This window comes from Solanum dulcamara, chromosome 4, assembly GCF_947179165.1.
Source record: "Solanum dulcamara chromosome 4, daSolDulc1.2, whole genome shotgun sequence".
Classification (NCBI taxonomy): domain Eukaryota; kingdom Viridiplantae; phylum Streptophyta; class Magnoliopsida; order Solanales; family Solanaceae; genus Solanum; species Solanum dulcamara.
The window spans coordinates 71,791,783-71,814,366 of NC_077240.1; the positions used below are offsets into that span (position 1 = coordinate 71,791,783).

General features: G+C 34.8%; 1 protein-coding gene and 1 pseudogene across 8 annotated transcripts; both read left to right on the forward strand.

Annotated features, from left to right (window-relative positions):
• Nucleotides 1–3,656: 3,656 nt before the first annotated feature.
• LOC129887552 (uncharacterized) lies at nucleotides 3,657–22,531 on the forward strand. 8 transcript variants are annotated; one of them, XM_055962688.1, is made up of 8 exons: nucleotides 3,657–3,741; nucleotides 3,988–4,078; nucleotides 4,186–4,220; nucleotides 5,119–5,257; nucleotides 6,475–6,549; nucleotides 7,626–7,673; nucleotides 7,754–7,830; nucleotides 22,439–22,531. In XM_055962688.1, the coding sequence occupies exons 1-8, from the start codon at nucleotides 3,671–3,673 to the stop codon at nucleotides 22,506–22,508; spliced, it is 606 nt and encodes a 201-aa protein (XP_055818663.1). In that variant the 5' UTR covers nucleotides 3,657–3,670; the 3' UTR covers nucleotides 22,509–22,531. The 8 variants fall into 8 exon arrangements, with proteins under 8 accessions (XP_055818663.1, XP_055818667.1, XP_055818661.1 ...); XM_055962692.1 differs by lacking the exon at nucleotides 22,439–22,531 and adding an exon at nucleotides 20,846–21,122; XM_055962686.1 differs by lacking the exon at nucleotides 22,439–22,531 and adding an exon at nucleotides 7,935–8,280 and having other exon boundaries at nucleotides 4,186–4,221; nucleotides 5,180–5,257.
• LOC129887553 (uncharacterized) lies at nucleotides 9,555–10,215 on the forward strand (annotated as a pseudogene).
• Nucleotides 22,532–22,584: the final 53 nt, after the last annotated feature.

Consider the following 22,584-nt stretch of genomic DNA (forward strand, 5'->3'; position numbering starts at 1 on the left):
ATGGAGAAAGTGAGAGTTATTCAAGATAGGCTAAAGAAAGACCAAAGCCATCAAAAATCTTACACCGATGTGAGGAGGAAAGACTTGGAGTTTGAGGCGGATGATTGGGTGTACTTGAAAGTGTCGCCCATGAAGGGCGTCATGAAGTTTGGAAGGAAGGGAAAGCTTAGTCCTCGATACATTGGTCCTTACTAGGGTGTGAGAAGGATAGGGAGTGTCGCTTATGAATTAGAGTTACCCTTGAAGCGAGCCTCCATTCATTCGGTATTTCACATTTCGATATTGAAGAAATGCTTGGGCGATCCCTCATTGGTAGTCCCCATTGATAATATTGGAGTTAAGGATAGCTTGTCCTATGAAGGGGTTCCGATCCAAATTCTTGATCGCCAAATTCGCAAATTAAGGAACAAAGAGATTGCCTCAGTCAAGGTCCTGTGGAGAAATCAATTGGTTGAGGAAGCCACATGAGTGGCGGAGGAAGATATGAAATCTAAATATCCGCATCTATTCATGCCTACCGATGAGAATATTGAAGGTAATGTCCATTTTCTTGACTTGAATTCGTTTGTGCATTTTGAGTTTGGATAATAATTTATTTTGAGAATTTGATTAGTTGCATGACTAAATTCTGATTGTGAATTGTACCCCGAGTCCATCCTTGGCTTACTCATCATTCAAGGATGAATGATCCCAAGGGGGAGATAATGTAACACCCCCAAAAATTCTTTACTAAGATTCGGACCCTTCTTCGTATACGTGTAGGATCGAACTCGACTATTGTGAAGTGTATGCATGAGTTAGGATGAGTTCCCAAGTAATTGAAGAGTCTTATAGGTGATGTAGGGTCACAAAGGATCCCTAAGACCAAGCTAAGTCCAAAGAATTCGTCTTTGCTATGTTTTAGAATGAGTTCGTATAAGGGGTCGACTTCTAATGACTATATCTTTTAAAATATGACGATCTGGTGGCCCATGACCTATTAAATTAAAGGTCTTCGAGTCTTCTTTCCAACGCTGCCAAGATTGTAATTTTTGGAGTTTGAAGTCAAAAGTTATAACTATCCTAATATGGACTAGTACTGCAGGAATTTCAGGCCTGGGTGACAACTGCTGGAAACCTAGGCTTGGTGCCGCAGTGGCACGACGTACCACTATCGCACCAGGAACAAACCTCAGTAGTTTGGTACCTGGCGTTTCGCGCCACTACAAGATGTGCAGGGTTTTCAAGCCTATTTTCCATAACGCAAAAAATATAGGCTTGGCGCTATAAGGGCGCGATGCGCTACTATAACGCCACAAAACAGCCTCAGTAGTTTGGTCCTTGGCGCGACGCGCCACTATTAGATGTCCAGGTTTTAAGCCTATATTAGACTTGGCGCCGCAGTGGCGCGACGCACCACTATCGCGCCAGGAGCGTTTTAGCCTATGTTTCCAGATTTTCGAAGAAAGGGAAAATTGGGCATTTCCCAAATTATATATACACAATAGCCTTGGACGTTTTTGGACTATTTTTCAGTTCAACTCTCTCTCTAAAAGCCTTAGAAATCCCCTCTCTTCTCCTTCAAATCCTTTTCCAACAAGGATTGCCTTCAAGAACTTCAAGATTCAAGCTTTCCATTGAAGACCCAACATCAAGATTTCTTCAAAGTCTTCACCAAAGTATGTAAGGCTACTCAAAGCATGGGTTGAGTCCACCCATGTGCCCTACATCTTCTTTGAGATTGATTGTTCATAAGAATGAAGTTTATTGATAGAGTTAGGTCCATATAGGTCCTTTTCATCTATTACCCTAATTTCTATTATGTTGATGTTGTGGAGTCAAGAAAGTGATGTGCTACATGTTGGTATGAGTTGATTGAGATGAGAGGTTGAACATATATTGTTAATTTCTTAACTATGTTGATTATGATAAAGAATGTTAATTTTCTTAAATATGTTGCTTATCTTGAATTATTGATTTAAACCTTAGAGTTGTGATGAGTCCCAAAAGATTTGTTAAATAAATAGAGGAATGATTGGATAGGTTTGTATGTTGTTATAAATGCATATTTAATATACTTTTGAAAGATATGATTGAGATTGATCGGATAGTATGATTGGGAGAGGTTTGATTGTGATAGAGTTGACGAGTTGACAAGGTTCTAAATGAGACTTGTCGATATGATTTGATTGAGTTGATTATATGGAGTTTTATGAGCATTGAGTCTTGGGAGGAGTATCGAGCACTGAATTGGGTAAGAGTAAGTAATAACTCGAATCCAATAACTGCGTCGCCAAATGTAGGAGGGGATTGAATCGTTAAAGTCGGGTGCTTCCCCAAAATTATTGTCCTGACATTATAGGACTTGGTTGGATTGGATCCATGATTGGTTGATTCGTTCATACCCTAGAAAAGTATGAACGGACGCGACAACAACGTCGGTTTGTTGTACTGTCACTGACTCATAAATGATGGTTGTCGGATAAGAGAAACTCCCATAGAGGTCTTGATAGTACTCTGAGTCGGATTGGGTTGAATTGTATGCGATTGGTCCCGTCTAAATCATATTCATGTTTAGGCTTAGGACACTTGATTGAGTTGTTCTTTCTCTTGAGTTGAGATTTCGAGTTGATTTGATTCTTCCTTGATGTTTGTTTCATTCAGCCATTTTACATACTCGTACATTCCATGTACTGACATCATTTGGCCTGCATTGTTTCATGATGCAGAGATAGGTACTAGAGATCATCAACCGATGCACTGTTGAAGATCTTCTCACTTTCAGCTAGTTGGTAAGTCCTCCCAGTTTCTGGAGGATACCGAGATTATCCTTATAGTTTTGTTTTTTGTTCCTTTATTTCGATTGTTGGTAGCCATGAACTTGTCATTGGCACCTCCTGGATTGTTGATAGAGGCTTCATAGACTAGAGTATGGAAGTGTTGGATTGTTCATTTTGTCTATTTTTATTCTATCTAGTTATTGATGGGGTACTTGTTTGGTCTTTGGCCCTAAAGTATGAATAGTATTCTTATGATAGAGTCTTCCGCCGATAGAATGCGAATGAATGAAAGTGTGATTGGATCAAGTGGTTCGCTTGAAGACCAGAAATGACTTTCGAGTGCCGGCCACATCTAGGGTACCCTCTCGGGACGTGACATATCTTTCTTTTATATTTTTCCACAATTTAAGGGGGTATTTTAATGTGAGATATTGTAATTTTAGCCCCTCGTCAAGATGGTGGCGGAGAAATATCATGGCTTTAGCACGGTCTTGATTGGATATTGTATTGTCATCTTTAATGGTGTCTGCCAGACCCATTGATTCTAAATGAATTTTGGCATCAAATGCCCATGATGAGTAGCTTTTTCCAAAGATATCAAGAGCAGTAAATTCAAGTTTTGAAATATTTGCCATTTTATAAAAATAAAATTAAATAAAACTCTTACCACTTTTATTACCTTGAAGAAATAGCAAAGCTTCGTGCTGATAACATGTTAAGAAATATACTAGTTTAATAATTAAAGAGAAAAACAACAACTAAAGGATTAATAAATAGAAAGAGAGAGTTTAGAAAAAGTATGTAATCTTGGATTTTTTCTCTATTAGAATAGCCAAAAATGACCTTATTTATAGATCAACAAACGTAGGCAAGTTGGACAATTTGCCAACAATTTGCCTTAGTGGTGGTCCATGAAAATGGACATCCACTCACTTAACATTGAGAAAATTTTAGTATTCAAAGTAAGCCATAGTAGTAGTAGGTATGTATATATATTTTTTATGAGCTTGTCTAGTTCTTTCCATTGACATAATATAAATAATATATATATATAAATATATTACATAGTTTTTCTTCTTTTCAAGAATATATAAAAATTTGATGGAAAAATCTTTAGAAAAATTTTGAAGTTTAGTTTCAAAGGTTTGAAGCCATTGTAGTAGGTATATATATTTTCTGGGCTATCTAGTTCTTTCTACTGACATACATAATATATTTTCTTGTGAAGAGTTGCGATTTTGAATATGTCTGGAGATTCTACTGCTGTGCGTCCTCTCTTCGGTGATACTATTTCCACTACTTTTCCCCTTCATTTCCAGGTTTCTTTTCCAATTTTTCTATCTCTATTTGCTTCAAATAGGGGATTGCAACATAATGTATATGATTTTTCAATTTCCCATATTGAGGGGTTTAATTCGTTTTGCAGGATGTCACTAATATGCGTCAAGTTCCTAATCATCAGGTTTGTTGCTTTTTTTTGATCGAATTAATGACAACCCGCAAAAAGGGTACAGTTGAATTCCCAAGTGTGGTTTAAGGGAAAAAGAATTGAACCTATGTTGAAATGAAAGAAATAATAGCAATTGAACAATAATAAAGGCAAGAATAATTGAAATTATGTTGTAGCCTTGAAATGAAGTAGCCCAATAGAGCTTGTAGCTTGTAGGTAAGAAAAAGTAGTATGTAGTGTTTTATCTGAATTCTGGAACCCCTAATACAAATGGCTAAGTGGTTCTTTGTAGAGAAACGCTAGGGAGCAGTTTCTGTAGAAATTGCCCTTATGTGGTCACCAATTTTGCGGTTTTGTCAAGCCTATCTTTATCATTATCTCACTCAGCTGTGCTTCTGCCTCCTGTCCTTTGTCTCCAGAGCTAGATGAGCCTTGTCTTCCTGAACTGGGTTCCACTCATTGTCCACGTCCCAGAGATGTTATTCAATGCTTCTTACTGGACCGCTGTAACCTCTGATTACTCACCGCGTGTCGTTGCATCATTCGTCCACCTACTTGAGACCACTTTTGCCCCATACAACCCCTATATACAATTTCCTTTGTAAAAGTTCAATCTTGGATGGAATTTCTGGGATTATTTTATTTTTGATTGTGTTTCATCCTTTTGTTCTTCTAAATAGTTTGTTCAGATTTTTTTGCTTTGTTTGTTTAAATCATACAAGGTTATTGCCTTTGTTCTTGTTTACTTTTGATTAAATTAATAAAAAAACACTTGCATTGTTATTTATAAAAGTCTAATCTTGGAAGAGAAACTGGATTTTTTTATTATTTTGGATAGTGTCTCATTCTTCTCTTTTTTCTTTCTAATCTTCTGCTTGAATTTATTTTCACTTTTATTGTTCGATTGCGGGAGGTGTTTGTCGACCCTGCACGTGATGAGAATTTGATCATTGAGCTTCTGGATCTGAAGGTGGATGTAGTAGACAGTGGAAGTGCCATCTGGTTTCTTCAAGACCTTGCCAATGAACAAGAGGCTGAGGAAACTACAGTAAGCTCTTCTCCTTTCTTCATAGAAGATCCGCTGTTTTGGGATAACTTAATTTTTGTTCATTTCGTTTCTGTTTGATCAAAATTTTATGTGCTTTTCAGGGTAGTGAATATATATGCTTATATGAACTAATTGTAGGGACATGACCTCATTCCAACGACTACCATTCTTTGATTTGTTCATATGGATCGGTGTTCCTGTTGTTACTTATTTGTTACCTTTTTTTCTGAGTTCTTTTTTTTGATCTATCAAATAATTTAAAATTCAGCATAACGGGTACAAAAAATTTATATATCCAACCCAATCAATTTTTGGACTGAGGCACAGTTGACTTACTGAACAGATAGTTTTCAAAAGGTTTTACCCAAAAAAAATAGTTTTAAATTGAACAAGGAGGCACTGCAAAACTGAGCGAGCTAGGTGGAACATAACAGTTGTTTGGTATAAAAAAATATTGCGACTCTTGTTCCTGTTTCGAAATCCAGCTACTTTGTCTTTCTCGAGTTTTAGGTGTGAATTCTCACACACTAATCAGGCTTTTTGGTAACCCATTTAAACACTGGTCCACTGAGGGCAGAGTGATTTTTTTTCTCCTTTTGAAATGTTAGGCAGGGCAGAGTAAAATGGTATTTATCTTCTTTTTTCCCATTAACTGGTCCTAGAAAAACCAGGAAGAAAGCTCCATAAGAAAAAGGCCATTACTTCCTTGGGATAGAAAGAATGAATTACAACTAGACATAATAGTTGAAGGATCCTATAGTGCTTCCAGCATCATCTTTTCCAGAGCTTAAGCTAATTATTGATCTAAACTGAATTATCTATCCAATGCTGCTAGTCAGCTTTGTAATGCTGGCACTAAATCAATGGATTTCCTCCATATATCACTTTATAGCTCTCTATTTTAATTCCAGTTTTTTTAAAAGAATTTTGTGATTTTTGGTATTATCTCTTTGATCTCGATTAACGTAATTCAGTACTCTGACAACTCTTCGAGGAGGTTTTTCTTCAAGGTCCAGTATTACATTGCAAAATAATTGGTCTTGTATTTACCATGGGAATTCTTTTACATGAAATGGGAGATGTTGAACTTGTTCATTTCTCTGAAGCTTGCAGTTTGATAATTGGTGAAGCCCAGATCTTTATAAGTTGTTAGGTTACATGGCATTTTAGATGTTATCTTTTTGATTTTTTGTTTATATCTACATATCACTGAGCAGTCAGCAGTGTTTGAGGCCCCTGGATTGTGCTATAGAAACATGCCTGTTGTCATCACCACTACTATTGATCAAATGGTATGCTAGTCTTTTTTTAGAAGTGCTCTACATTTATGTATGATTTCAACTTCAATTGGTATCTTAGTTTTATGGATCTTCATGTTTATGACATAGTTTTGATGGCAACGAAAGTTGTTTTAATGTTTTTACTTGTTTTTAAAAAAACTGTTTTAATCTGTCATCGGAATTGGGGAGGTTACCATGAAGGTCATATACCATTAGGGAGAAGCATCTTTTTTGCTTAATGGCTAGTTAGCATCTCTAGAAATCCTAAGAACTTCCATTCTCTTCCACCATGGTTATCAAAAAGAAAAAAGAAAAAAAAAGGAACGTTCATTCTCATTGCAGTAAATTCCGTAGTTTGTGCTCCTGTGTATGAAACGAGTTTTACTGTAGTTTTCTTCACAAAGTTGACAGATTCATTGTGTAATCTTGATAGATATAGCACCTAGGTGTAACTCAACCTCAAAAATTCCCTTCAAGAGGGGAAGATTGCTCAAATCCATGTAAGGAGACCAGCTGCCCATCCCCACTACCAATATGTGATACTTAACAATTTTCTGAAAATTACGACTCATGGCCTTGATGACTTAAATTTGCTTTGAATTTAACTGACAGATGAGCTTGGTCCCTTTATCAACTCCATATTTTGGTCATCTTCTCTTTATTTTTTACATGTAAACATTCAATAAGTGACCTGACAAGATGCACATGAAATATTTTTGTTGGATAATGAACTTAGCAATGTTGCTCCTCTATAATGTTATATGACAATGTTTTGAAATGCACGTCCGCAGAAGAGGATTTAGTTTTGTAGCCTTGTACTTTCCTCTCCTTTTTACCTTTTCTAAAGTTTGTAAAACTAAAGTTATCTTCCTTCTTCATTCACATTTGCATGAAGTTATTTTCTGGAAAAACAAAAGTAGATATGAAGATTGTTAGATCTCCCAATACACAAACTTTCAACGAGGATGAGAATCATTGACATGCTAGCCAGCTAGTTGTAAAATTTCACAAATTTCTTTTATTAGTTGGTAAAATTTGTCATTTCATGTTGTCACGTATAATCCTTATCAACCTTATTCAATTCATAGGCAGTTTCTAAGGGAAGACAAGGGAGGGAAGCACAGAACTTGGTTAAGGTAAGCTTGTAATTTCCCTTTCCACCCCTACCCCCTTCTCCAATGCAGTTTAATTTCAAGATATTAAGTTTCCCATTCAGGTGTACCTGGCAAACATTCGGCTTAAAGAAGTTGGGGCAGATGTTCTGATAACTGCATATGAGCCTTTAGTTATTAAGTAAGTTTGGACGATAACTCAGTTTACTCCTGGTGTTCTTATAGCTATATAGTCAAATTAGCTTGCTTTTCAACATTTTTCTTTGTTTACCTTTGTGATTGTAGCCCTTTGAGTGAGAGTGATACCGCAGTCGGGGTAGGCATGGCTGTACCTAGTGCACAGTCTGGAGTTATGCCAATGGCTGAAGTTTTTAAACTTGCAGTCTCTAGTTTCGAAGTGCACAACTGGAGTCTCTTTGGCTCTGGTGCTGCTGTTTGAGTTGCAGTTACAACTATATCTTTAAAAAGAAAGTAAAGACTTTTGAAAACTTGCGGTCTTGTACAATTCATGACTATAAAATGATGTCATTTAGGATAAAATGAAAAGTTTAGAGTTAAATTACTTATATATATAGAAATGTATGGATTTTTTAGAATAAAGTAAAAAGGAAAGAATGCCACGTAAAATGGACCGAGGGAGTATAGTTTATTATTATGGGTAAACAACATAAATTTCACTAGTTTAGGGCTTACGTACGTGGCTTTTCGTATGTTTTTGAAATTACTATTTGTGCTAGTTTTCGATCCCCATATACAGGTATCTGGCGTGTCCAAATACATGTTTTTGATACATGCGGTCAAATTAGGTGTAATTGTTCCAAATACATTATTTCCAAGCATATTCACATGTATTTGGAATACACTGACTCTCTCTCTTACCTCTTTCGTCTCTTGCCTCTCTCCTCTCTCTCTTACTCATAAAATTCTTTGGTTTCACGTATAATAATATAAACATAAACATTTCTAATGATGAATAGACAACAAAAAAAATGACTTCGATGCTGTGAAATGTTTTCTAAATAGTATTTGCTTCTGAATTTTAAGTAGAACTTAAAAGGGATTTATATTAATTGTAGATTTATTAAAACTTAATGAAAATAAAATAGATTTCATAAATTCATTAATTTTTATATTTTGCACGGATAAATATACTAGTTGTAGTCTAAAATAATTTTTAGATAAAGTAAATTATTTTTAATTATAGTAAGATATATTCTTTTTGAAATAAATTAAAAAATAAAGGTTGCCACATAAAATGGGACATATTGAGTAGTAAATAATAAGCTATCCAAGTTAGAATAGAATTCCTAGAAGTCGTAATATGTAGGAATCGAAATTGCTTGTACTCAAAGGACCTAACTACTTCAAGATTCTAATTAATTAATGGGAAAAAACTCAAATATGTTATCGAACTTTGAGAAAAAGTTGCCATCCGTTAAAAGTTTGGTTCATTTATACTATTTTCATTTGATAAAAGGCTCATCCATGTCATTATTTGTTAACTGAAATGACATAAATGAACTTAACTATTAACGAATGACATAGATGGACCTTTTCTCAAAGTTCGATGACATATTTAAACCTTTTCCATTTTAAAAAATAATTTAGTTATTTACGTGGCTGAATCATAATTGAACACGTATAAAAAAAAAAGTTTTTCAAAATGGAAAATATATTTAGTTTACGAATAATGACATGAATGAGCCTTTTCTCAAACGGAAATGGCATAGATGAGTCAAACTTTTAACGAATGACATAAATGAGCATTTTCTCAAAGTTTAATCGCATATTTGAGCCTTTTCCCTTAATTAATTGAAGTCCTTGTAGGATTAAGAAAAAAATTAACTATAAATAAAACAAGTATGTTTATGATCAGTTCCCCACAGTTTCTCACGTCTAGAAATTAGCAATGGATATTGAAGTTTATCATTATGTTGCTTTGGATTTACCCTCTGGTGAGGAAGGGGAAAAGCTTTCTGAAATCGACATATCAAAAGAAAGCATTAGAATTGCATCTAGACAAGCGACTCAATGATCCAATTAATGCTCACTTCAACTTTAAAAAGCTCAAAACTTCATATGACATTCTCAACGATGAGAAAAATAAAAAGTTATTTGATGAAAAAATTCAATCACAACAATAATAAGATTAAAAGCGTAGAAAGATGAAGAAGAGCATGTTTTTCCACCTAATATTAATTTGGCTCGACTAGACGAGGAGGAACGAATTGCTTGTAAACTTATACGAGAAATTGCTCGAATTCTTGCAATATTTCTTTCAAAGAAAGAGTTGTCACACACATGTGTAGTAGCCAAGGAAATGGTGCTTAAGGTATCTTGGAGGAAAGTCGGTGAAGGTTATACTTTGCAAGGATTGAGAGAATTATTTAGCAATTTTGGTAAGATTGAATATGTAATCATGAGTTCTAAGAAGAAACGTTACGCTCTTGTGGAAATGTCATATATCTAAGGACAATGCTGCTAAAGCCGCCTCTTGTGTCTTGGGCGATCTCTTAATTGTGCCTCTTCACCTTACAATGCCAACTCCATTTTTTAACTAAGCTGAATGAGGCTAAAATTCATCCACCATGTTTTTGATCGTCATCCAACATCTCCATCTCCATCTCCATTCTTCGATCTCAAATTCTTCTTCATCCGGTGATTTTAGGATGATTTTCTTTTTCTCCTACATCGTTTCTGATGAATAGAATTATGAAGGTATTAATTGGTCAAAACACCTAAAGTATTCTAGTTTTTTGAGTTTCATATTTGAACTATTGTGAGTTTAGTACTTGAACTATCACCAATTGTTTATCGAAACACACCTCAACTAATATTTGATGGTGCATGTACTATTCTCTTATTAAAAACAGTCAAGTGGCACTTCACAGTCACGGGCCAAGCTAGGTGTCACGCCCCGGGAGGGTACCCTAGACGTAACCGGCACTCAGAAACCATTTATGGCTCCCAAGCGAACCACATAGCCTGATCAGACATCCGTTCATCCATTCAATCAGCGGAAGACTTAAAATAAAGAGAATATTCGACGGGCAACTCAAATCATCAATCTAACTCAAGGAATAAAGGCCATGGGCCAACAAATCAACTCCAATATTTATCATTAAAAATAGTTTGACAAGAATAATTCAAGAAAAAAATACTCAATCGACCCATCACTATCTAGTCTATGAAGCCTCTATCACTACTATCTAATTGGTGCCAATGACATGTTCATGGCTACCACAAATCAAAATAAAAAGGGCTAACTCGACGCAAGAATACATAAGCGGTGTCCTCCGAATGTATGGGAGGACTCACTAATACGCTGAGTGAGAATAGATCCCCAAAGATGCTCCTATTGACGATCTCTTAAACCTGTCTCTACATCATTAAAATGATGCAGTTCCAAATGGACGTCAGTACATGGAATGTACGAGTATGTAATATGGAAGAATGGAACATACCTCAAGGAAGAATAACATCGGTCCAAATATCTCAAATCAGAAAGATAAGAGAGACTCAAATAAGGCGTCATAAGTCTAAAGTAAGAATACATTTTTAGACAAAGACCAATCACACATTATGCAATCCAATCCAATCATACACAATATAGTTCAATCAAATCATATATCATCCTATTCAATCCAATCGTATACAATCGGTTCAATCCGGTCATATACGATCCGATCCAATCCAATCACAGTTCATTTAACCCAATCCGATTATATACAATCAACTCAACATTCAACTCAATAATCAAATCCAATCACATATCGTCTAATCCGATCCAATCATATACCATCAACTCAATAATCAACTCAAAGGACTCAACTCCATAAATATGCAAATTTAATTATGCAATGTTTTGCAATTCAACTCAATCATCTACAATCACCATCAAACCAATCATATCAAGCACAATCCATTCAATTGAGAGTTTCTCTAACCGACAACTATCACCATATGAGCGAGTGATAGTACAACAATCCGACGTTGTTGCCACATCCGTCCATACTTTACCAGGGTATGAATGATCAACCAATCATGGATCCATAACCAATCAAGTCCTATCATGTCAGGACAATAAAATGGGAAACATCCGACTTTAACGGTTCGATCCCATGGGAAGCATCCGAGTTTAACGGTTCAATCCCCTCCTACGTTTGGCGATGCAGTTTATTGGTTCGAGTAGGGACTATACTCTTATCCAATTCGGTGCTCGATACTCCTCTCAAGACTCAATATGCTCATATCTATCAAGTGAGTAAACTACTCAAAATACTCATTTAGTCTCATTGGACTCTTTTCAAATCAACTCATTTAGTCTCATTGGACTCTTTTCAAAACTCAATCAAATCTGGCCTCCTTGGAACTTCTTTCAAATCGACTCATCTCAAATTATCAAACTCTTTTCTTTAAAATTTATACAATCTCAACTCAATCTCAAAAATTGGTATTTTTAAAGTAAAAATACTCAACTCATTTATACTCAAAATACTCATGTTCAAAAATAATTAAAAGAATTCTCAAACTCAACTCATGCTTAAACTTTTTTTTAAAAATCATAGATGGAAATAATCATTCTTTAAAACTCAAAATAGCGTATAAATAGTTTATGCAAAAATGCTCACAATCATTTATTTAAAACTCCTTCTCAAGAGATCATTTATTTTCAAAATGTAAGACTCCAATCAATCAAATTATGCAAATCACATATCACATAATTACATTAGACTCCAATCTACTTCATCACACAGCATCCTCATCAACATAGCATCTTCATTCACATCATCATCAAGTATCATCACTCACATCATCATCAAACATCATCATCGCATCATCATCAAATATCATCATTCACATCATCATCAAACATCATCATCACATCATCATCAAACATCAACTCCAAAATCCTTATTTAATTCTACATCCATTTCTAGAAACAAAAGTGACATTCTAGCTCTACCAACATTTTAATTCTTTTTATGCCATTCACATTCGTAACTATTCCAATTCATTCTTCTCATTCCAATCAACACATATACCCAAACCATCCATCTCAAACTCAAGACAAATTATGACCAAAAAGAAATCTCATCTTGGGTTCATGTGAAGGAAACATGAATCCATACTCTCAACAAAACTCAACTCAGGAATACCATCAATACCTATGAATTTATATACAACAATCCATTTGTAGTCAATAATATAAAATATAACTATTTAGTCATTCAAGTCATGAAAATCATCATTCAATTAATAATATATAAAAAAAATATTCTATAGTTTAGGAAAATTCAAGAAAATCTTCATAAAAGTTTCAAACCTTTCACAATCTTCATCCAACACATTTAGGGAGCATATGGAAGAACTCAATCCATATTTTAGGTTAGCCTTACATACCTTAGAGTAGATGTTGAAGAAACCTTGATGTTAGGTCTTCAATGGAAAGCTTGAATCCTTGAGTTTTGAGGCCAAATCTTGTTGGAGATAAATTTGAGAGAGAAGGGGATGAAGATTAGGGTTCTTTGGAGAGGCAAACGACTGAAAAATATGGTCCAAAATGCGTCCAAGTTGTATATATAGGTATTAGGTAATTTTCCCTAAATACCCTCCAAAATCTGGAAAACTGGACAAGTCCGCGACAGGTCCGCAACGCGGACGTGTCGCGCACCTTTTTGTTCGTCAAAAAAATGAAATATGAAAAATTCGTCAAAGTTTGCTTCAGGTTTCTCGATGCAAACCTGTCACGGACCTCTCTGTTCGACCAATCATTATTTTTGACTTCGAACTCGGAAAAATGCAATTTTAATGGAGTTGGAAAGAAGACTCAAAGACCTTTAATTTGATAGGTTATGGGCCATCCAATTCATTGTATTCTAGGAGTTATGGTCGTTTGAAGTTGACCCTTATACGAACTCATTCGGAAACTTAGGCGAAATGAATTCTTTGGACTCGGCTTTGTTCTAAGGATACCTTATGACCCTAAATCACATCTAATACACTTTAAATACTTAGGAATTGATCCTAACTCATATATACAACTAGGAGTCACCGAGTTCGATCCTACACGCACATGAAGAATGGCTTGAGTTTTAGCGAAAAAAATTCGGGGTGTTACACTAGGCCCTAGATGTGACATGATAATTAGAATTCCGAAGGACCCCAACCAAGCCTCTTAGAATATCATACATGGGCATACATAAGGTAAATAGACAAGAACATAGCAAACGACATCATAAATGCGGAATAAAGTCTCAACTCAAATGGAAATATAACATAGACTCCATGAACATCAAATATGACTCTACTAGTCTAGATGGGAGCATAAAACAAGCTCCTAGCTCACTCAAAGTATGAAAATAAAAGTCATAAGGAACAATGAAAAGATAAATGTCTTGTCCTCAAAGCATGAGGACTAACCAACTATGGAAATATAAAGCTCAGCTCTAACCACGAGTGGGAGGTACATGAGATGATCGTCGGCCCCTACATTATGATATAATGTAGGCAAAAAGTATGCGTTAGTACATGAAATGTACTAAGTATGTGAGAAGCATGCGTGAACAATGATAATAAGACATAAACAATATAAAAATGGGATGCATGACCAATATCTTAAAAAAGCATGAGTAAAACTTGAAAAACATATAAAAGTCATACCATAATCATGTGGTCAATGCATCATAAACATCATAAGAACTTGTAAATTGCATATACATATATGGGATACTAAAAGTCATTTTGAGAGACATAAGTCTTTGTGAGAGACACTGTTAACCGACATTTATTACCATGTGAGACACAACATGAAATTTCGATGTAACTCAGACATCGAGAAGAGAGAGGCTACTTATCAAGGTAGATTCCATGATGCAGTGGATCCACTAAGCTACTAAAGAATCTTGAATCAACTAACGGATGACCCTTTCTAAAGAATCAAGCCTCTACTAATGGGTGATCCTTCCTCCTACGGTGATACATAGTTATGAGATAATGGGATTTCTTCTAACGATCTCATGCCTCTACTAACGGGTGAGCCTCTATCCCAAAGTCCACTCGGTGCTAAATCAACTCTCAATGGAATATCATACATAACATATATCATAAGTTTTGAAGATAGTAATAATCTAGTAATACCAAGTTTGTCATTGTAACGATCCAAGCCTAGGGCCTAGACGCGACACGGCGAATAAGACACCCGGAGGTACCTCACCAAGCCTCTTATCATTTATTTAGCTTTTCATAGGTAATGACATTCAAAATAAATGTAAATGAAAAGGGAAATGGGAATAAGGGAACCATCATAGAACAAGAGTCATTAACAACTTCAAAACATCATCTATTTGTCCAACAATACCTCTACTTCCCTTAGACTTGGCGGGGGATAAGACATGTCCCTAGCTCACCCTCAAATGTAGTACCAAAAATACCAAAAGATAACCAAAGTCTATACATGTCATAAGCAAGAAAAGAAATAGAATGTTGTTCCCGAAACATGAGAACTCATCGACTAAATAGCCTTCAAGGATCAAACTAGCCATGTGGAGAAGAAAGTGGAGCAACGTCGGTCCCTACATGGTGATATCATGTAGGCAATAGAGTATGCATTAGTACTTTGAATGTACTATGTATGTGAGCAATGCAATGCATGCCATCATAATGTGCAATTGATCAAGTTAGAAAACATACTAAGTAAATAATTAAATCATGATAGTAATTCATGAACAACCTCAATGCAATTTGGAAACCACAATAGAGTCACGTGAAAACATAAACACAATAGTGATAATCATAAGTCAATGTAAGAAGTCATTTCCCTTATAGAATGGCATGATACAATAAGGTGATACAATGGGCCATTTTAAAACCATGAAATCATTTGAAATACTATTTGAAATCATGATACTTGGCCAATGCAATATAGGATCCATCATGAATCATAAAAGAACTTAAACACTATAATAGAAATCATGAGTTATTATAGAACATATACTTTGAAAATACCATGAATTGTAATGAAGTATACCATAAATCCTTTGGGATAAACTTTTAATCTTGTCAGAGCACATAGTTTAACTTGTGAGAGATCCGCTATAGTAAGAAATACCTTAAACATTTTGAGAGAGACTTTTTACCTTTTTGTGAGAGCAATCGTTAGCCGATATAAATCATGTGAGCTATAAAATAGAGTCCCAATGTTAACCCTACATCAGAGAAAAAGGAGAGACTACTTGCCAAGGTAGACTCCTATATGCCTAAGTGGATCCACTAAGCTATTGTGTGAACTGGGTACTTACCCCTAGTTCTTAGACTCGTTTACTCACCTCCAAGCCTTGATATTTCGGGTACTCTCCTCTTAGAGATTTGGGTATTCACCTCTAATCCTTTTATACCTACGGTGGCATGCAGTTCTGGGATATGGGTATTCGCCCCTAGTCTAACTCGGTGCTAGGTAAGCTCTCAGCGGAATAGAAAAATCATAAAACATAAAGTCAACATCATGTGGGAGGGGACATATCTACTACCCGTCCATTATTTATAAAACACAATCATAGAATAGCTCCTTAATCATTAATTAGGTGAGAGAAGCTCCACCAACATTCTTACTTAACTCGAATTTCATCATTCTTTCATTTAGTAAGACTCCCTTTTTGATCATAGACATTGTGTTCAAAAACATTCATTTGGTGTCAAAAGCTTTCAAGTCAAACCTCATTGAAACATAGTAAAACTAGGTGGGTTCTATTCAATAATCTTTCAAACATGTTTTTCAGTAGAACCATACATCATCAGTTTTAATTAAGTCAATTCAAAACACACTTCAAATAACCCACCATTCATTTCAAAGACCCATAATAGCTTGAGGTAGGAAATTACTTGAAATTAACAATTCATGCAATTGAGTAGTAGTATAAGCTTATTTGAACATAAAATCAATAATTTGAACCATAATATAGCCATTTGAGAAGGATTGAACAAGACCCATTTGAAAATTCATAAACCGAAAATAAGAAATTAGGGCATTAATGGGTAGTAATCAATTTCATGCAATTTGAGTCAATAACCAAAATTTTAATCATGCTCCATGCTAATAAGAAGAAATTAGAAGTACCCATAAAGAATCAATACTTGAATTCAAAGGAATTAGTTGGAAAGGGTTTTGGGCTCCATGGGTGGAAGAACCCATGGATGAAGAACCCACATACCTTGGGGGATGAAACCCTTAATGCAAAACTTTGAGAAGAATGGAGGCTTGACCTTCTTGGAGTTGAACTCTAGAATCTTTCTTGAAGATGGAGGAAGACTTGGGAGATTAGGGTTTTTCCCTTAGAGTGTCAATGAGAGTGAATGAGTGTAGAAAGACTTTGGGGTCTTTTAGATAGGTGAAATATACCTTCAAAATGACCTCACTTTGGGTTACAATGTAGGAAAAGACCAAAATATCCCTTTAAAAATTTGGCTGGAACTGGATTCACGGGGGACCTTCACGGTCCGTGATGCCCGTGGTGGGGTCCCGTGATGTTTGACTTGGGAGAATATTTTGGAAAGTGTTGCAGAGAAGTCTCTGAACTTTCTTCACGGAAGCCAATATGGACCGTACTGAGGTTTATAAAAGACCACCACGTGTCGTGGTGCTTATCGGTAATCCCAGGGCTTAAACGGGTAGAAAAGGTGGCTTTCATGGGCGGCCACTATGGACCATACTGAATTTCACGGAAGGCCACCATGGGTCGTGGTCCTCTCCTGTTTGAGCAACTTCACTAAAATAGCCATAAATTTTTACTCCAAACTCGAAATGAGGAAAATCTAGTGGCGTTGGAAAGAAGACTCAAAGAACTTTAATTTGATTGGTCACGTGCCACTAACTCTTAATATTCTGAGAGATATAGTCTCTTGAAGTAGGCCCTTATAAAGACTCATCCAAAAACTTAATTGATAGAAACTCTTTGGACTTGGCTTGGTGTTAGAGATCTCTTATGACCCTAAACCACATCTAATACCCTTCAAATACTTAGGAATTTATCCTAACTCGTATGTAAAATTAGAAGTCATCGAGTTCAAGCCTATACATATAGGAATAATGGTTCGGGTCTTGGCATAGAAATTTTTGGGGTGTTACAGTCCTAAATACTAAAAATCATAAGAATAGCTCCTTCAACATATCATGACATCATAACATAATCAAAGACATAATCACCCTTGAAGTTGTCCCGAAAAGTCAGTTACATGCTTAAACTATCGTAGTGACCTATTACACACCTATTCTTATTCAAAGTGTAATTAATACCTCCTTCTAAAGTACAAAACCAGTCACACAATCTAGATTGGTGCGCACGTACCTGTCAGATCTGTAAAAGCTTACACGTGTAATTTAATTATTTTTTTCACTTTTTTTCCAACCATTTTTGCATCTATCTTCTCTTTTCTTTCTCAGCAGAATGATACCATTTTTGTCTTTATTTTATCTCTTCTTTCTCATTTGAATGACTCCGTTTTTGACCATTTCTTTTGGTTATAAAATATACCAAACAACCAAGAATACAAAAATTTCACAAAAAGATCCAACTTTAAGCCAAATTAAACCAAAAAGGGTTAGTGGGTGTATGAATATGCAAATCTATACAAATACCTAGATGAAAAATATATATATAATTTTTTAACCAAATAAGACAAGTGGATGTGTGAATTTGCACATTTATATCAATACCCAGATGAAAAAAATTTCAATTTTCAACCAAACAAGGCAAGTGAATGTATGCATATGCATACCTACCGACAACAAGTATATTTAGGGGTTTTAAGGTTGGAGGGTTTGTTGGCATCTTCCTAGAAATTTGAAGGTGAAAGTGGAAAGATGAGGAGAACAAAGTTTCGAATTCCTCGAATCTAATAGGTTACGTTGTGAAATTTGGATTAAAGACTTACCTTTTTTAGTGAATTACCTTGATATGATTAATTTTGTTGTGTTAAGTATGAGTCAAATTAGCGTGGAATTAGTGAAAAATATCTTGATAATGGTGAAATTGAGTGACAAATTATTGAATTGTGATAATAAAAAATTGAAGAAGAAAAAGTATGAAGGAGAACAACAAAAGAGGAGTATGAAGAAGGAGAATAGAGGTGCTGGGGGTTAAAAAAATTATTTTTTTGACTTTATTTTTTATTCAAATGCGCCTATTTATTTTTATATTTAATTTTATTTCCACATCAATTTTGGGGTGGTATTAATTACACTTTGAACAAGAATATGTGTGTAATAGGCCACTACGATAGTTTAAGTGTGTAACTAACTTTTCGGGACAAGTTTAGGATTGGATTTATGCCTTTTCCCCATAAAGATACTTATATAAAGCATCAAAGTCATGATAAGCTTTTTCATAAAATTCATGTTGATACTTCATCTAGAAGCATCCTTGAAAACCATAGTTCATCATCATTCATTACTTTCATGAGACATTCATAAGTCCTTAGATATCATTCATAGAAATCCTTTATAAATCGGGATCATAAATCCTTAAAATTCATACATAACATTCATAACTCCATGGATGTAAGGATCCATAGATGAGTTCCCACATACTTTAGGCAATTAAAGCCCTAGATGTACTTGAAATTGAGACTTGATCTTGACCTTGGAGCCCTAACTTGACTTGAGGAAGAAGAAAGATCTTTGGGAGAGAAATTCTTAGAGAGATATTTTTTGTTTTGGGACTAGCTGAGTAATGAGGAATTTATGAGGGTTTTGGGTATTTATTGTTTATGGAAATGTAACAATACGTACAATTTTAACTTAGCTTATTCCAAGAAATTGTAGAAAATTTGCGAGGAACAAACTGGGGAGCAAGCCTGTGTCGCGGACTTGAACACATATTTTTGTCTGAATAATTTTTGAGACAGTGGAGTCCGCGATGTCCCTGCATCGCGGAGAAGAAAAAATTCAGAAAATAGAAAATAGAGACCAGGTCTGCAATGATGATATTTGCCAGATTTTTGTTTTAATAAGGGGCAGTTTGGTCTTTTTCCCACCTTTGCCAAACATAAACCACTTCATTTTGGGACTAAAATCCCCTTATTAGTTCCTAAAGGGGTTGTTCCCTTATTATACACCCAAAATTTTGAGAGCAAGAGCTAAGGAGAAGAGGAGAAGCTAGGGTTCAAGAAATTCAAGCCTACCTTTCAATTTTCGCTTGGGAAATATTCATTCAAGGTATGTAAGGCTATCATTACGTAGGACTAAGTTCTTCCTCATACCCTACAACTTCATTTAGTCGATATTGAGTTGAGTTCGAGTTAAAAATCCATTAAATTGAGTTCTTGAGTTACCTATGAGCATCTTTATCAAGTTTTTTATACGTATATGTGTAAATTGTGGTGATTTCATGGTTGGGTTTCCTTGAATTTTTGTTCATGCTACATTCACATGAATCCTAGTTGAGAATATTCTGATTGCTTATATTTTATGCATTGATTTGAGTTAAAGAATGATATATTTTCATATCCTAATTAAGAAAGAAGTTTTGAGCATAATTTATTGCTTGAGCTGTGAATGTTCTTAGTTCACTGATTTTAAGAATGATCTCAACCAAGTTTAAATGTTTAAAAGTTTTGAGCATAAATAATATTTGAGTATGAGTTGAGAAGGAAGTTTGAAAAGTATGAGTTAAAGCTATGAGAAGATTAAAAGAAGCATTTTGAGTTCTTACTCACAGTTTAGTATGAGCATATCATTTTATGTTTAGAGAGTATTATTGAGCATCGAGTTGGACAAGAGTCAATTCACTCTAGTTCTAAAAACTAGGTAGCCAGCGTAGGATAGGATTGTACCAAAAGTTGGCGGACTCCTCATTGCCTCTAAAAAGGCTCCTAAGATGGATCCATAAGTTAAAGTTTGTCCTATGCCCCGACAAGGTATGGGATGGCTCTGACAACATGGGCAAGATGTTGTATCATCATGTAGCTCACAAGTGATGGTTTTCAGTTAAAGAAACTCCGTAAAAAGTATAAATTATTATATTTTATATACTGAGTTGCATTACTATGTTTTTAAAGCATGCCTCTTATTATATTTTATGCTAATTTGAGTTGAATTATTTTCAGAGATGAGTATTCTGATTATGTTTTATTTTACCATTTTACATACTTGTACATTTCATGTACTGACGTCATTCGACCTGCATCATTTTATAATGCAGGTACAGGTGATAGAGACCTCAACCAGCGTATCGTTGAAGATCAGTTCCTACCCAACTTTTGAAACTTATTCCAAATGCATAGATTATTAAGTATTTGAAGTTTAATTACCTCTCTTATATTAGCGTATGTAAGGCTTCAATGAGAGTATTCCTTCCCCTCTCATGCCTAAAATATTTTGATTAGATGATAAATTATGTTTATTTTTTTTGATATGTACTTTAAGGTATGTGGGTATTGATTCATGTATCCTTTCATCCATTAAGCCCAAATGAATTATCAAAGTCTTCTATTTAATTCAAGTATGAAACTTTAAGGTTTTCATATCATGATTCAAATGCATAGATTATTAAGTATTTGAAGTTTAATTACGTATCTTATATTAGCGTATGCATGGATTCAATGATAGTATTCCTTCCACTCTCATGCCTAAAGTATTTTTATTATATGATAAATTATGTTTATTTACCCAATTCTTTTCAAGCTATACTCTAAGGTATGTGGGTGTTTATTCATTGGCTTTTTTCCATCATGTAGTTCAAAACTTTTTCAACTAAATCTCTTGATTTCAAATAAGATTTTCTTATGGGTAATTCTTATTTATACTTAATAGCATGAATCATGGCTAAACTAATTATTATTGGTCTATTTTGATGCAAAATGATTTCATATGTATGAATTGATGGTTTGCAAGTAATTTCTCTATTTATCTCTTTAAAGGTTTCTCAATTCATGGTGGGTTGTTTAAAGCATGATTTTTAATTAATGAATTTCAAAGTATTTATGCATAATTTCATTTACATACATGTTTGAAAGTTGAAGTGATTTAAACCCACCTAGTTTTATTATATTTTCAATAAAGTTTGACTTGAAAGCTTTGACTCCAAATAAATGTTTATGAAAGCAATGTCTATGATAAAAAGAGAGTCTTACAAAATAAAAGAACGATGAAATGCTATGAATGATGGATTCTTTATGCTCTAAGGACAATTCTTGCATATTTGAATCACTAAAGGTTTTAATGAGCTATTCCACCGAATGTGAGGTTTTGAATTCTCAAGCTATATTCTATGACTATTTTGAACTATTAAACTATTCCGTGGGATTGATTTAGCACCGATTGGGGCATTGAGGTGAGATTCGGTAAGGGAATCCTAGTAGTAACTCCTTGTCTCATTAACTATGTGACAACATAGGAGCCTTTGTAGGCTTAGGCTATAATCGATCCATGAAAGCCCTTAAAGTTAAAGAATGAATGTAAAATTGACGGAGTTCTACCCTAGGCAAGTAGTCTCCTTGCCCAACGTAGGGGGTTATGTTGGATTCTATGTAATATCTCACATAGTCTTAATGTCAGTTATAGTCAACATCCAATAAATGAACATTTCAAATGCTATTTACATGATACTCATGCATGTATATATCCACATATGTATGATTCAAATGATATCTTCTTGATTACTTAGGCAGACACTCATTTATGTACTTTACCTTATAAATGTCCTAAATGTTTTACTTTGTAATGCATGCCTACACACTTAGTAAATTCAAAGTACTAATGCATACTTTTTTGCCTACATAATATCACCATGTAGGGACCGGTGCTCCTCTTCATTCTCTTTTACGTGGCTAGTTGAGATTTCATTTGAAGGATACTTTTGGTGAGTTCCCATATTTTGGGAACAATACTCCTTTATCTTTCTAGCTTATGATATGTTAAGATCTATAGACACTTACTATG